The following is a 14478-nucleotide window of genomic DNA, read 5'->3' as shown; positions in this document are numbered from 1 at the left end:
ATTTAATTAAATTAATAATTTATTAGGGATAGTTTATATTTTTTTAATATATTTAGTGGTAATGTGTCAACCATTTTTGAGGGGGTGGGAGTAGGGGTGTGCAAAAATATCCGATCCGTCTTATCCGATCCGAAAATCCAATGATCCGATCTGAATTTTGGATATCCGATCCAGTTTTAAGATTTCGGATATTTCGGACGGATATCCGAAAAAATTGGATTTTCGAATTGAATTTCGGATCAATATTTTTTCACTTCGGATATCCGAAATATCCGAAATATTTCAATATTTAAAATAAACAATAGAAAAATCCGATTATTCGATACTAATTTTTGGATATCCGGTCCAATTTTAAGATTTCGGATATTTCGGATCGGATATCCGAAAAAATTTAGTTTAAAACTCGATTATTTTTTTTTTTTTTTTTAAATTCGGATAGTTTTCGGATTTTCTGATATCCGGTCCAAAAAACCTGGATATCCGAAACTTTCGGATTGGATTTGGATCACATTTCCCCGATCCGAAAATTTGGATCTGATCGGATCCGATATCCGAAATTGAACACCCCTAGGTGGGAGAGAAGTGGAAATATGTCTAAAAAAGTAATTTTTAATGTTCTTTTAGGAAGTGGGAATATAAGTGGGTCCTTGGTTAACTGAGAGAAGTTAATATAATATTACAAAAATTATGTCATTTATAGAAATGAAGCAAGTATTAAGGGACGACTTTATAAGGAAAGTGGAACGAGTATTAAGGATGAAGGGAGTAATTATAGTTTTTATTTATATCTTAATTATGAACAATAAGGTCATATCATATTATACCATATCAGATAAGGACAAATAAGGTGAACTAAACGAGACCTTAGTCAAATTCAATTATAAAATGATGTAAAATTCAAATCAAAATCATATTACACCTAACAATAGTAATAACGTGTGTGATGGGCTTAATATTTCTTATTATCTAATTTATTTCTATAAATACAATGATAATCGATCGGATAAAAAACGAATTTGATCGGGATTTGATACATTAATTTTTATGTTGTTCAAGTTTGGATAAATTGGATTATTGGTCACAACATTTTGTTAATGAGTTTCAAGTCGGGTCGATGTTCGACAGGTCTATTTGGATGTAACTAAGGATTTGTCTGGTTTGTCTCTTCGTTGAACTGTTGACTGATCCCTTCTTGCGGTTTCATAATCTCTGTCGAAAAAACGTCGAAGAAAAGGCAGCTAATTATCAATCTTTCTTCCATCTCACTCACGATCCCTTAGCAAAATTCACAATGGTGCGTCTTTTTTCCCCTTTGTATTTGAAATAATCAACGTTTAATTTCTTGCCTCTTTCAATTTCTGTCATCAATCTCAATTTTTGTTGTTGTTTGGGGGCGAATTTGCTTGATCAATCTTTATGTAGTGAATCAGATTTCTATACAGAAATTCAAGCAACAAGTTTAATTCATTAATTCAATTAAATTCAATTTCCCATAAATTAGAATAAAAAACGAGACTTTAGGGTCTGGGGTTGTAGAAATCATGGTTGTTGAATTAGGTTAAAGTTTGAATATAATTAGGGGGGAAATACCCAGATAATTAGAAAGATGATTAGCCACCAAAATTGAAGATAATTGAGCTCCACTGTGTTATTACTATTGGTGTTGGGGGTAGTTGGTAAAAATCGATGATGGTAAGTTGAAAATGTAGAAGCTATGTTACTGGGTAGGATCATTACTTGTGGATAAATCAATTGCAGGAAAAGTTTATCTCAATTCGTGTATCATGGAGAAACAAGATTTATTGAAATTGGGAGTCAATAGGTGTATATGTGTTAATAATTTAGGCTTGCTAGTGCCACTATGAACATCGAATTACCCTAATGTTTCGGAAGAGAATCCCCCAGAGACCGGTAAGTTAGGGCCGAACTGAAGACACTCTTAACCTGCAACAATAGAGACTGTTTCAAACCCTCAGTTAGAAAAGAAAACAATGAACTTGATAAGTCATGCTGGTTCAATCGACAAAGGAGAAGGAAGGTGAATTTTCAGGCCATTGGTGTGTTTTAGAAGAGTTGAGTTTCTCAGGATATTTCTTGAATTGAGCTCAATGTGGTGTTTAAGTTTGAGAATTGACGCATAGGATCTTGCGAGGACATGATGATGATTTGAGAACGTAAAAATTTTCCATCTTTCAGTCACCTCTGCTAGTTCTGTTGTTTGCACGAATGGTTATGTATCCATCAGTTTTTCTAATTTTTTTTTTTGGGGGGGGGGGGGGGGGGGGGGTGAATGTCAACCCTAAAGTGGATAATATTTGGTACCCTATGAATTACTATATCACTTTGATGATTTTCTATTTAGTATATGCTTTTACTATGGTTCTGCTTTATTTGTGTTTTGTTTATGTATCTGTTTCTATTCTTACTGGCACGATATATAGCTGGTTAGTTTCCTGTTAGTGTGTAAGAATTAATTGAGTTATTAGACCGTCTTGAGTTCGAACTGTTTGGATAGGAACTGAGACACCGGCCAATAGTGTGCTCTAAGTAGTGAAATATCTGTTAGATGTTGGTGTGTATTTTTCTAGTGAATTTTGTTGACTTTGATTTTCTTGATTTGGTAAATACTATCAGTCAAGTGCTAGGACGGTGAGGAAAGATAAGCCACGTGGGCGTCATCATGGTCTCACTCAACAGAAGAGGCAAGAGATAAAGGAAGCTTTTGAACTGTTTGACACTGATGGCTCAGGTTTTGAATCTGTTTAGTGTTTCGAATTTTATATGTCAAACCATTTAGTTTGTTCTCGCAATCTCGCCTGTTTGATTCAAATTGTTATTTTCAGGAACTATTGATGCTAAGGAGTTGAATGTTGCTATGAGGTATTATTCTTTGTAAATCCTAAGGTTTTGATATACCACTACACACTTAACACAGTTACCTGACCTAAAACTGCATCGTTGCAGGGCTCTGGGTTTTGAGATGACCGAAGAGGTATAAAATCTGTCATTTTGTTGGTTTTTTGTTGATTACGATTGAAATATTTCTTCTCTGAATACTTGCAAAAAGATAACCTATGTTCCTTCCACTATTCTTTTTCTTCTATGGGTTCTAAGACACTCAGACAAGGGTGTGGCCTCCTTAACTGACACTTCAATATTTACCCAGAGTCTCATAATACCTCAACGGCTCAACCATCTCGAACCACATATTCATAGAGAAAATTAGAAAAATAAAACAAGGGAGGGATAATGAAGAGAAAGTTGTGCATATGTATACTCACAAATGAGCTTGAAATGAGAATTCATACAAGAATTAGCAAACAAGTCAACCTGAATTGTGTTGTGTATTTATGTATCTACAATTACAACCGGATCTGAAAAAGAAAAGGTATTTTAGAGTGAGGATATGTTTCTTATACTTGTTATGTCATGTCCCCATCCCCGTGTTTAATTTTATGACAGCGTACCTGTGTCTGAAATTTTACACCTATCTTGCCCTGGCACTTGGACATGTACACTTGTACTCGACACTCGTACCCATGTCCAAGTAACATAGATGATTATACTCTTATAAAATGTTCATGTTTTACTTGAGATTCAAATGCATCATTTAAGTTTTTAGGCCACCTCCTGAAACTATCTTGAGTGCAGTAACTGCTAGTGCCAGCCCCTTTCTCTGAGCTTATTTAATTATGTCAGCGACAAACTACAGTACATCCAGCCTCTCTCATAGTTCCCATATATCATATATGGGCCACCTGAAATTTATTTTAAGGTATCCTTTTTATAGATTATATTTACTCACCATTTTTGCTCTGGTTGCAATAAAGGAAGGGAAAGGTAATTGATTAAGGGGACTGCGGTTTGTTATAACAGCTACTGTGCTTGACTTTTTGTGTTATTTCAGCAAATCAATCAAATGATTGCGGATGTTGACAAGGATGGAAGTGGTGCCATTGATTTCGATGAATTTTGTCACATGATGACTGCTAAAATCGGAGAAAGAGACACTAAGGAAGAATTAATGAAAGCATTTCGTATAATCGACCAAGATAATAATGTAAACCTCTGTTTATTCTTGTTTTAGTGTCTTATTTCAGTCATCAGTGATTAACATATAAGAATGGTGGTTGGTTGGTGTAGGGTAAGATTTCTCCTGTAGATATTCAACGCATTGCAAAGGAATTGGGCGAAAACCTAACTGACAGGGAAATCCAAGAGATGATTGAAGAAGCAGACCGAGATCGTAAGTTCCCTCCTTTTCCTGCTATGATTGATTGATGAAGGTTAGTTAAGAACATGATGAGCCATTTTCAGGGTGAATAATCATCAACGTTCCGTGAATTTTGGTGTTAACAAGGTGTTGTTTGGTTGACATAAAAAACATAGGAAGTTGGACTTAATAGGAATTGCAAAGTATGTGAATTGTTTGGTTAACAAAGTTTTTGTGAAATGGGGGAAGTGAAACTTCCTGGGAATTTCAATTTCTTACAAAATGTGGGAATTTGCTTACCTAGTCCCCCCTAGGTAAGTAGAAATTCACATAGGAAGTTACTTCCACATTATCAACCAAACAACTTTAGGAAATTCCCATGAATTTAATTAAGGAATCCACTTCCTATGATTTTGTATTTCATGGAAAATTCTACTTCCTATGTGAACCGGACGACACCTAAGTGAGCACGCAGGAAACATTCTATTTTGGTGTACGTGGTAGGTGCTTATTTTCCGACCTTATACTCACTTCTGAATCATACAGGTGACGGCGAGGTCAATGTTGAGGAGTTTCTGAGGATGATGAAGAGAACGTCGTATGCATACTGAAATTGAACCTAAGTTAGTTCTGCACCATGCGTTACTAGAAGCTGCGTCTGCTGCTGTATGTGATGTGTACATGTTGACTGTTACCACTGAGCATTGCTGAGTGGTCTAGTGAAAGGGTTGCTAATGTGTGTTTTATGGGTTAATGTTCTTGTTTGTTTATGTTTTTCGTTATTTATTTGTAGTTACTCAACAGTTATAGACCTAATATGAATTTTATCATCTTTTGGAAGAAAGTAATGTCTGATGCTGAAACTTGTGGCTTCTGTATCAAATTTCTTAAGTTCCTCACAAGTAGTCACAACAGAATGTTTACCAACTTACCATTATGACGTACTAGCTGAGCTGGCAGCTAACCAAATATTCATCGTGTCCGGAATTAGTTGTCACTAGGGGTGTGCACGGTCCGGTCCGGACCGGAAATTGGACCGGAACCGGACCGGAATTGGACCGGACCGGACCGGACCAATAGATTCCGGTCCAGTCCTCGGTCCTTGAAAATACCCGATTCCGGTTCGGTCCGGTCAAAACCCGGAATTTTCCGGTCCGGACCGGTGACCAGGAATATAATTTTAAAAATATACTCCCTCCGTCTCTTTTTGTTTTTGACGTTTGGTATTCTGCATGCGTTTTAACGACTAATTAATGTGCATTGGTGTTCTTCTAAGTTTTTCATGTAAGTGAGGAAAATTACGTTTATTTATAATGTTTTCACTCTTATCAAAATTCTGATATTGGGAAAATGAGAAAAAGTTAATGTCCCTATGGAAAAGTGTGAGAGATTAAATGAACCAATGAATTCAATTTGTTAATATAATAATTGGACACAAATTTTGATAGAATATTAAATCATTTATGTGATAATATAAAAGGAAATGTAAAGAACGTTTTGGGACACCCAAAAAGGAAAACGTAAAAAACAAAAAGAGACGGAGGGAGTATATTTTAGATAGAAGAGCCCAATTTATAGCCCACATACACTAATCTCCTCCCGCTTTTTTTGTTTTTTTTTTGTATATCAGTGACATTTATCCCCTTGAAATTAAGCTTATGATGTGATAAATGGTACTCCCTCCGTATTTTTTTAAGAGATACACTTGGTCGGGCACGGGTATTAAGGAAAAGAATTGAATGAAATAAAGTAATAAAACAAGTGGGGTTGTGTAGATATTTTAATAAGTAAAATAAGTGGGGACCATGTCATTTTAGGGGATGGTGGTGGGGGTAGGGTGTAAATAGATTATTTAATTAGATGGTAGGGTTGATAAGTTACCAAAAATAGCAAGTGTATCTCTTAAATAAATACGGCCGGAAAAGGCAAGTGTATCTCTTAAAAAAATACAGAGGGAGTATATTTAAAGAGAAATATAGGTCGTAAAAAGAGGTAAAAAAAAAATTGAGTTTAAGATTGTAAATCGCAAAAAATTAAAGAAAAATCGGTCCAAGGCGTTCCAAGCCGGTCCAAAACCGGACCGGACCTGAATTTTCTGGTCTGTTTCCAGTCCGGACCGGATTCTTTCCGGTCCGGTCCTCGATCCGCGCGAATTCTGAAAATTCCGGTCCACCGATCCAACCAGTTCCGGTCCGGTCCGGTTTTGGACCTGTGCACACCCCTAGTTATTACAACTCACAAGATCCTTTATGAAAGGAGTTATTTATATACATGATGCAGAGAGTGAGCATGCTAGTATAATGACATTATGTGAGCATGCTAGTATAACATGATGCAAAGAGTGAGACGGTACACAGGCCAAATAATGTAGCAATCACGTAGACGAGAATCAATATCAGGTTATCGATAGCAACCTTCCATGAGATTAACGTATATAATTAAGCTAGTTGATGTAGACGAGAATCAATATCAGGTTAATTATAACAACTTTCCGTGAAATTAACCTAATTAATCTAGTTGCATGTAATCAATTATCAATATCAGGTTATCGATAGCAAACTCTCATTGAGATTAACCTAATTAAGCTTGTTGGCATCCATTGGGTATATTTTACCTATATTGCAATGTTGACCATCCCATTCAAAGCACATAAGAGCATTCACGCCAGCTAAAAAAAAAAACACTCACATACAAAATTTGGTGAGTATAATATTGTTCACGGACCCACACCAATGAGTTAAAAAAATCTCACCAAAAACGCTCACGAACAAAATGAAAACCAAACTCCTCGTGAGTGCCATTTGCATGTGATTGTGTGCAAATAGTGGAGTCCACATGCTGGAATATTCTCTATTTGCTTCCACTTTTGGCAGATAACAGTACACAAAAGTAAGAAATTACGTACCAAGAAGCAACGGATACAAAAACAAGAAGAATCTTTGCTGAGCGGGCGCGTCAGCTCAACCAATGGGAGAGCGCCACGTGTCCCACTCAGTCAAACAGCCAATTAGATTATTTGGTTTAAATTTACAACGACTCTATTTTATAACGGTATTTTTGCCAAAAATATTTAATAATAAAAAAAAATACCAACGGCTCTAAAATTTTAATCTCTATAAATAGACACCCAATTTGATATATTTTGACACACTTTCAAAAATTATTTTTCTCTCCTCTCTTAAAATAAATCATTTTACATGCAAAATACACAATAATTTGAAATACTTGTTAAAATATCTGAAAAATTTCAGAAATATAAATATCTTTTTATTCTAAGTTCGTATATTTTATTATTATTATTACTATTATTATTATTAGTATTGTTATTATTATTATTAATATTGTTATTATTATTCTTAGTGTTATTATTATTGTTATTTTGTTGTTTTAGTCTGAAAATAATATTAACATTACCTATATTATTGTGTTTGTTTATTTTTTTTTTAGTACAAAATGGAAAATAATTTCAACTTGGATGATTTTGATCTTAATCTGAATAGCAATCAATATTCTGACTATAATTCATATGTGCAAGGTAATTCTCCCTCTCAAAATTTTCAACAGTCATTTTATGCTAATAGTACTGTTTGTGAAGATGTAGAGGATAGTGTCCCGGAGACACAACCTCCGATCATGACACATCCGCTGCCTGTCAGACCAAATCAAAGAATTCCTGAAGCTGTTGCGTCTCGGAGTTGGTCTATTCAAGAGGATGAAGTTCTGGTTGCTGGTTATATGACATATTGCACCGATGTAGTATTGGGAACCGATCAGAAAGCAATTGATATTTGGAAACAAGTTTCTGCATACTACGACAAAGTTCAAGAGGAAAGGCCTTACGAAGTTGCTAAAAGAGGCCTCAGAATGTTAGAAAGTCATTGGAGAAGGATAGCTGCAGATGTACAGCTCTGGGCTGCTTCCTTTGAAAAAGATGAAGATTTATTTGCAAAAAGTGGGAATAGCAATGGGGACGTATACAGTATCGCCCAGAAGCTTTTCCGCGATTCTGTAAAATCAGGACCCAAGAACTTCACATGTGAGCATGCTTGGAAGATGGTTTGTGATCAACCAAAGTGGAGGCGAAGGATGAGGTGGGGTATTTCAAAGGAAGAAAGAGAGTTACGTGACAACGTAGAAGGAACTCCACAAGATAGTGAAGGCAGTGGCAAGAGAACTAGGCTTGATGATGATGGTAACAATGTCTTAGGAAGTGGTGAAAGTTTCGTATCTGGGGGTCTGAATCGACCAGATGGTGTTAAAAAAACTAAGGCTAGAAGAAAAGGAAAAGGGGCATCATCATCAGAGGCAGTTTCTAGTTTTGGTGATAGTTTACAAGCTAACACTGCAATGAGGCTTCAAGAGAACCAAACCCGCCAAAGGAGACTGGAGTTTGACATGTTAAGGGAAGCCAGGATGAAACAGCAAGTGGAAATAGAGGCGAGGCATGTTCAAGTTTCTGAGACAAATGTTGAAATTGAAAGAAAGAGGCTCGAGATGGAACCGATGAAGATGAAAAATGAGTTCTTGCAAATATTGATGTCGAAGGGAAATTTAACTGCATTTGAAGAACAAACCAAGGAAAGATTAATTACGGAGCTTTATGGTGGTACTAATTAGTTCAGTTTAATTTATAATTTATTTGGTGTGTTAAGATTTTAAGTCGTAAACTTGTGTTAGTTAATTTTCAATAAGCTCGTATTAGTTCGTATTGTGTCTTTAATTAAACTTGTATTAGTTAAGGCTTTAACCTTGTATTAATGTGTGGTATGTAATATATTTATTTCCTTGAAGTATTATATTTTAGTTATTAGTTATTATTTTTGTCATAGTCAATCTTATCACGTATTCTAGATAACCTTATCAACAAATCGAAAATCCTAGAAAATCTACGAAAATCCAAAAATATCTTATCCGAAATCCAGGTAACCTTATCAAAAAATCTAAAATCGTAGAAAATCTTACAAAATCTAATAAAATCTTATCACGAATTCCAGATAACCTTATCAACAAATCGAAAATCCTAGAAAATCTTACAAAATCTAATAAAATCTTATCATGAATTCCAAATAACCTTATCAACAAATCGAAAATCCTAGAAAATCTAATAACATCCAATAACATCCAATAAAATCATATCATGAAATCAAGATACTTATCAACAATCCTCTTTAAATACATACTCATTATCAAAGTCATTCTCATCCTCACACCTACTTCTCATTCTCTCAATCAATCTCATTTAAAAAATGTTGTTTCAAAATAGTTCAAGCTCATAATCTTTAGAAGAAGATCAAAACCAAGAAATTGATCAAATGATTGACGAAATCGTCACTCATCATTTACCAAACACATTTTCCCGTCGAGGTCCTAGACGTCAAACTGTGAATGATGGTGAAATGCGTATTCTAGCGGATAGAAACCGTGAAGAAGGGCATAACCGGTTGTTTAACGATTACTTTGCGGTTAATCCAGTGTATTCAGAAAAGCAGCTTCGTCGAAGGTTTCGAATGAGAAGACCATTATTTTGTCGAATCATGAACAAAGTGGTTGAAAACGATATTTTCATGCAGCAAAGACGAAATGCTGCTGGCAAGCTAGGGTTATCAGGATTGCAAAAATGCACTGCAGCTATCAGAATGCTTGCGTATGGTCTGGCTCCGGATGGGGTTGATGAATATGTAAGAATGGGTCAAACAACTTCAAGAAAGTCATTATTGCATTTCACTCAAGGGGTGATCAAGCATTTTGCAGAGGAGTACCTAAGAAGTCCTACAGATGAAGACTTAAGAAGGATCCTTTATCAAAATGAAATGCGCGGATTTCCTGGCATGATCGGAAGTATTGATTGCATGCATTGGGAGTGGAAGAACTTCCCTAATGCCTGGAAAGGTCAATACCAGGGACGTAGCGGGAATGCTAGCCTCATTCTTGAAGCTGTTGCAGATCAAGATCTATGGATTTGGCATTCATTTTTTGGTATCCCTGGTTCATGCAATGACCTTAATGTTCTTTATCGTTCACCTGTGTTTGATGATGTTTTGCAAGGTACGGCCCCTCCTCTAAATTTTCAAGTGAATGGAAATGAATACAACATGGGGTATTACCTAACAGATGGTATTTATCCAAATTGGGCTACGTTTATCCAAGGATTTACTCGTCCTCAACTTCAAAAGCATAAGCTATTTGCTGATAGACAAGTCCATGTTCGGAAGGATGTTGAACGTGCGTTTGGAGTTTTACAAGCGAGGTTTGCCATTATACGACAACCTTCTCTTGCTTACGATGAAGATATATTATCTGACATAATGAAATCTTGTCTCATCATGCACAACATGATAGTTGAGGATGAACGAGACATGTATATCCGAGCTGATGTGTTAAGAAGGTACTATGAACAAGACCTTTCGAGCTCCAGCGCAACGGTGAATAATGGTGAACCTTTCGAGTTCCAAGCTGGTCATCCCGTCAACATTAACGATTACTTGGGGAGAAGAGTAGCAATGCGTAACCGTCAAACTCACCAGTCTCTGAAAGATGATTTAATCGAACATAATTGGCAAAAATATGGACCCAATAATCATTAAACTCTTGTGTCGAGTTAAGATTTGGTTTAATAATGTGTGAAACATACTTTTATTTGGCTTTATGCTTTTTAAGTCTATCACGGAATATGTTTTGGTTGTTGTAATATTCAAGTTATCCAAAATACATTATGCAATTTAAGTTATGTCCCTTTGCATTTTTTTACATTAATTATGTATTTACATGAATAAAAAATTAAAGTAAATATAAATTAAAAAAATACAATTTTAAAGATAATAAAAATATATAAAAAATAATTAACTTACAATTATTTACCTTAAGTGTTTTAAATCATTAAGCTATTAATTTAAATGGACATAAAATAAATATAAAATAGATGGAGTATGTGGGAGATAGAAAGTGTAGTGGGGTATAATGAATAGTAAAAATAAGATTGGTGAGTGGTTTTTTTTGGTACATTGGTGGGATGGGTTTTATAAGAAAAATTTGTTTGTGAGGAAAATGATGTGGAGGAGTAAGAAAGTGGTAGAAAGAGAGTGGTGAGTGGGGTTTTTTTACCCATTAATGAGAGTGCTCTAACAAAGAAATAATGCCAAGAAGACGTTGTTGCAGAAACAAAATATGAATAAAACTTTGCTATAGCCAAAGAAATAATTGTTACTGTAGATTTTTTTTTATTTTTTTTTTGACATCACCATAGGTAATTTAGATGACCAAAAATAATCCAAAAAAAAAAAAAACCTTCGTAAGTGAATCCCAAATACTTAAGTATTATAAAAGCCATTGCATCATATATATGAGCATAAAATACCTTATTGACTGAAATTATACTACTCCCTCTGTTTCTGTTTGTTTGTTACGTTTGAATTTTTGCACGTTTATTAACATATAATAAAGATTCTTTTTTTTATTAAAAAAATAAACTCAAGGAAAACCTCAATCAACTAATCATTACAACAACCAATAATATTTTTTTTATTTATAAAATGAACCAATAATGGAAAAGCACAAAGATTGCTGTTTGGGCTCCCAATTGAATACCAATTGGGCCATTAAGTCCAAAACCCAAAGGCTGACAGCAACAACATCAAACCCACTACAGTCCAAAAGGCTATTCAGCCGCCAATCAAGGCCCAAGGCCCACTTGCAATAAATGACCTAAGGGGATTTATCGTACAAACATTATAAATAAGCCGTCATGGCTCACTTACCAAGGTACGTCCATTTCACGCCTTAAGACTACTCTTCTAGAGAACTTCTCTCTCTAGAATCCGAGCATTGTTCTTACTTAGGCATCGGAGGGGCTTTCCTCGGAAACACCCCCGAGGCTAGTAACTTGTTTACTGTGCAGGTTGATCTGGACACAACACATTCGAGCTAGCAAGATCTTCAACACACACAAAAGGGCCTTCATTCGAAGCCCATTGTTTCATCCACTTCAACACCGGAACAATTTGACGCCGTCTGTGGGGAAGAACACTTGAAAGCTCCGAAAAAACACTTCACTTTCCACGTAAAAAATGGAAATGCCCAACAATGACAACCAGGTGGGAGATGTCCTTGTCCAAACGGATTCGGAATCCGATGGAGGTGAACAGCTGCACTCAGTGGCGAGGTCGCAGCCAACAAGGGCCACTGCCACGACCAGCAGACCACTCCCTTCTCGAGAAGAGCTAGCTGCGGACATGACCATCATGCAGAACTTCCTCTTCAACGAGAAAGAACAAGCCCAGGCAGCAGCACGACGAGAAGCGAGGAGAGCTAGGCGACAGGTGTTGCTGAACATGCCCTCGACTGACGAGGATAATGTGAGGCCCGAGCAAGATCTCTCCACAATGTCAGGAACGCACCTAATGACAAGGTGGAGAGAGAGCACGTGGGATACGCAACAGAGAGCTGCACAGCAGCCAGAATGGTTCGCAACGCCGTCTCCAACACCGCAAGCTCTCCAAAGCGGGGCCAGTGATCGAACTCGGATCCGAAACTCGATCCATAGAAGACTGCGACCTTCAGTTCATGATAGGCTGGGTAGCCCCTGTGGGTCCAGTAGAAAACCCGAGGGCAGTGGCCAGTCGAGAAGGAGAAGGAGAAGTGACCGAACTCCTAGCCCCCTACACGCCCCTGAGCAATCCCTCGGAGGAAACTCGAGGAGCGAAGGTATCAGGGCGAGGCTAGGGAAGAGGATCATGACTCCAGCATCGTCCCCATTCTCAGATGACATTGTCATGGAGACAATCCCCAAAGTGAGGCTGCCAGCACACTTGACATACAGCGGGGTTACGGATCCGAGGGATCACGTCATCTCCTATGAACAACAGATGTTTTTAAGTCCCTACTCCGAAGCCTGTTGGTGCAAATACTTCCAAACCACGCTGACAGGAGTTGCAGGATAATGGTTCAGATCGCTGCCGAAGGGATCGATCAAAAGTTGGAAGAAGCTGAAGAAAAGGTTCTGTGTGCAATTCGTGAGAAACAATCGCCCAGAACGAACCACTGCCGAGCTAACTTCTATACAGCAAGAAAGGGATGAAAGCCTGCGAGACTTCATGGCCAGATTCATGAAGAAATCCACCAACATTCCGAACCTACAGCCAGACGTGGCAATCCTCGCTTTGAAGCACGCGCTACGGGAGGGAAAATTCCGAGACAAACTGACAATGAAAAACCCCTCCAAGATAGCGGACGTGCTCCAAATGGCAGATGCGTTAATCAGAACAGAAGAGTTCAACAAGGCTGCAGCAAGGCTAAGAGGATCCTCAGATCCGAAAGATAACAAAACAAATCAGAGTAAGCCCGAGGGCAACTCGAGAAAGGGGAAAGAGAAGGTGGGTGCGAGAGATGCGAGCCCAAAGAAGGATGGGAAAAAGGGTGAATTTCAACCCAAATACACCAACTACACTCCACTCGCCATACCCCGAAGAGAAATTTTCAATCTCCACAAAGATGATGAAAAGTGGAAGCTACCAGACAAGCTCCGATCCAACCCTCTCCATAGGAACAAGAACAATTGGTGTGAGTTCCACGATGACTTCGGCCATACCACCGAGGAATGCAACTCGCTGAAGGACAACATCGAGGACCTCATCCGCCGAGGCTACCTAAAGCAATACTTGCTCGACCGTAGAACAGAGAGGGAAGAGAAAGAGAAAGCAACATCTGGAAAGCAACAAGAGCAAGCCCAGAGAAGAGTCCATGAGACCGAGGGGCAAAAGAAGAAACCAATTCTAGTGGTGTTCGGAGGACAAAGGTCCGGCCACGCCAGCAAGAAACATTTAAGAGCTCTCTCCCACCGAGTCAACTTCAGCAATGTTGGGGAGAATCAGCCTACCCCCCGAACATGACCTTCACTGCTGATGACTGCCTTGGGACCCAGTACAAACATGACGACCCGTTGGTGATCGAAATGGATCTCAACAACCACAATGTCCACAGAGTACTAGTCGATGGAGGGAGCGCCGTCAATATCATCTTCAGGAACTGTTTCGACCAGCTCATCCTCGAAGGGGGAGAAGAGTCACTGACCAAGGTCGGCTACCCATTGATCGGATTCAACGGATCCGCAGCCATTCCCCGAGGAAAGATCACCCTACCCGTCACAATCGGCCAAGGCCTGGCAGCGAGGAATGTCCGAGAGGAATTCTTGGTGATGGACTGTGACTCAGTATATAACGTCATCATGGGACGAACCATGATCCACAAAATACAAGCAGTTCCGTCCACAT

General features: G+C 37.9%; 3 protein-coding genes across 3 annotated transcripts; all 3 read left to right on the top strand.

Annotated features, from left to right (window-relative positions):
• The first annotated feature begins 1133 nt into the window (after window positions 1-1133).
• On the top strand, window positions 1134-5076 carry LOC130459436 (caltractin). Its single transcript, XM_056826806.1, has 7 exons — window positions 1134-1294; window positions 2635-2749; window positions 2844-2880; window positions 2965-2992; window positions 3908-4060; window positions 4144-4246; window positions 4760-5076. Exons 1-7 carry the CDS (start codon window positions 1292-1294, stop codon window positions 4822-4824), a joined length of 504 nt encoding a protein of 167 aa, XP_056682784.1. The 5' UTR covers window positions 1134-1291; the 3' UTR covers window positions 4825-5076.
• Window positions 5077-7666: 2590 nt separating this feature from the next.
• Window positions 7667-8830, top strand: LOC110793538 (glutathione S-transferase T3-like). The gene has a single exon (XM_021998422.2). The coding sequence runs from the start codon at window positions 7667-7669 to the stop codon at window positions 8828-8830; it is 1164 nt and encodes a 387-aa protein (XP_021854114.2).
• Window positions 8831-9428: 598 nt separating this feature from the next.
• Window positions 9429-10929, top strand: LOC110793537 (uncharacterized). Its single transcript, XM_056826805.1, has 2 exons — window positions 9429-10460; window positions 10553-10929. Exons 1-2 carry the CDS (start codon window positions 9526-9528, stop codon window positions 10554-10556), a joined length of 939 nt encoding a protein of 312 aa, XP_056682783.1. The 5' UTR covers window positions 9429-9525; the 3' UTR covers window positions 10557-10929.
• Window positions 10930-14478: the final 3549 nt, after the last annotated feature.

Source organism: Spinacia oleracea, chromosome 4 (assembly GCF_020520425.1).
Source record: "Spinacia oleracea cultivar Varoflay chromosome 4, BTI_SOV_V1, whole genome shotgun sequence".
NCBI classification, from domain to species: Eukaryota; Viridiplantae; Streptophyta; class Magnoliopsida; order Caryophyllales; family Amaranthaceae; genus Spinacia; species Spinacia oleracea.
This window is presented reverse-complemented; position numbering and strand designations above follow the sequence as displayed.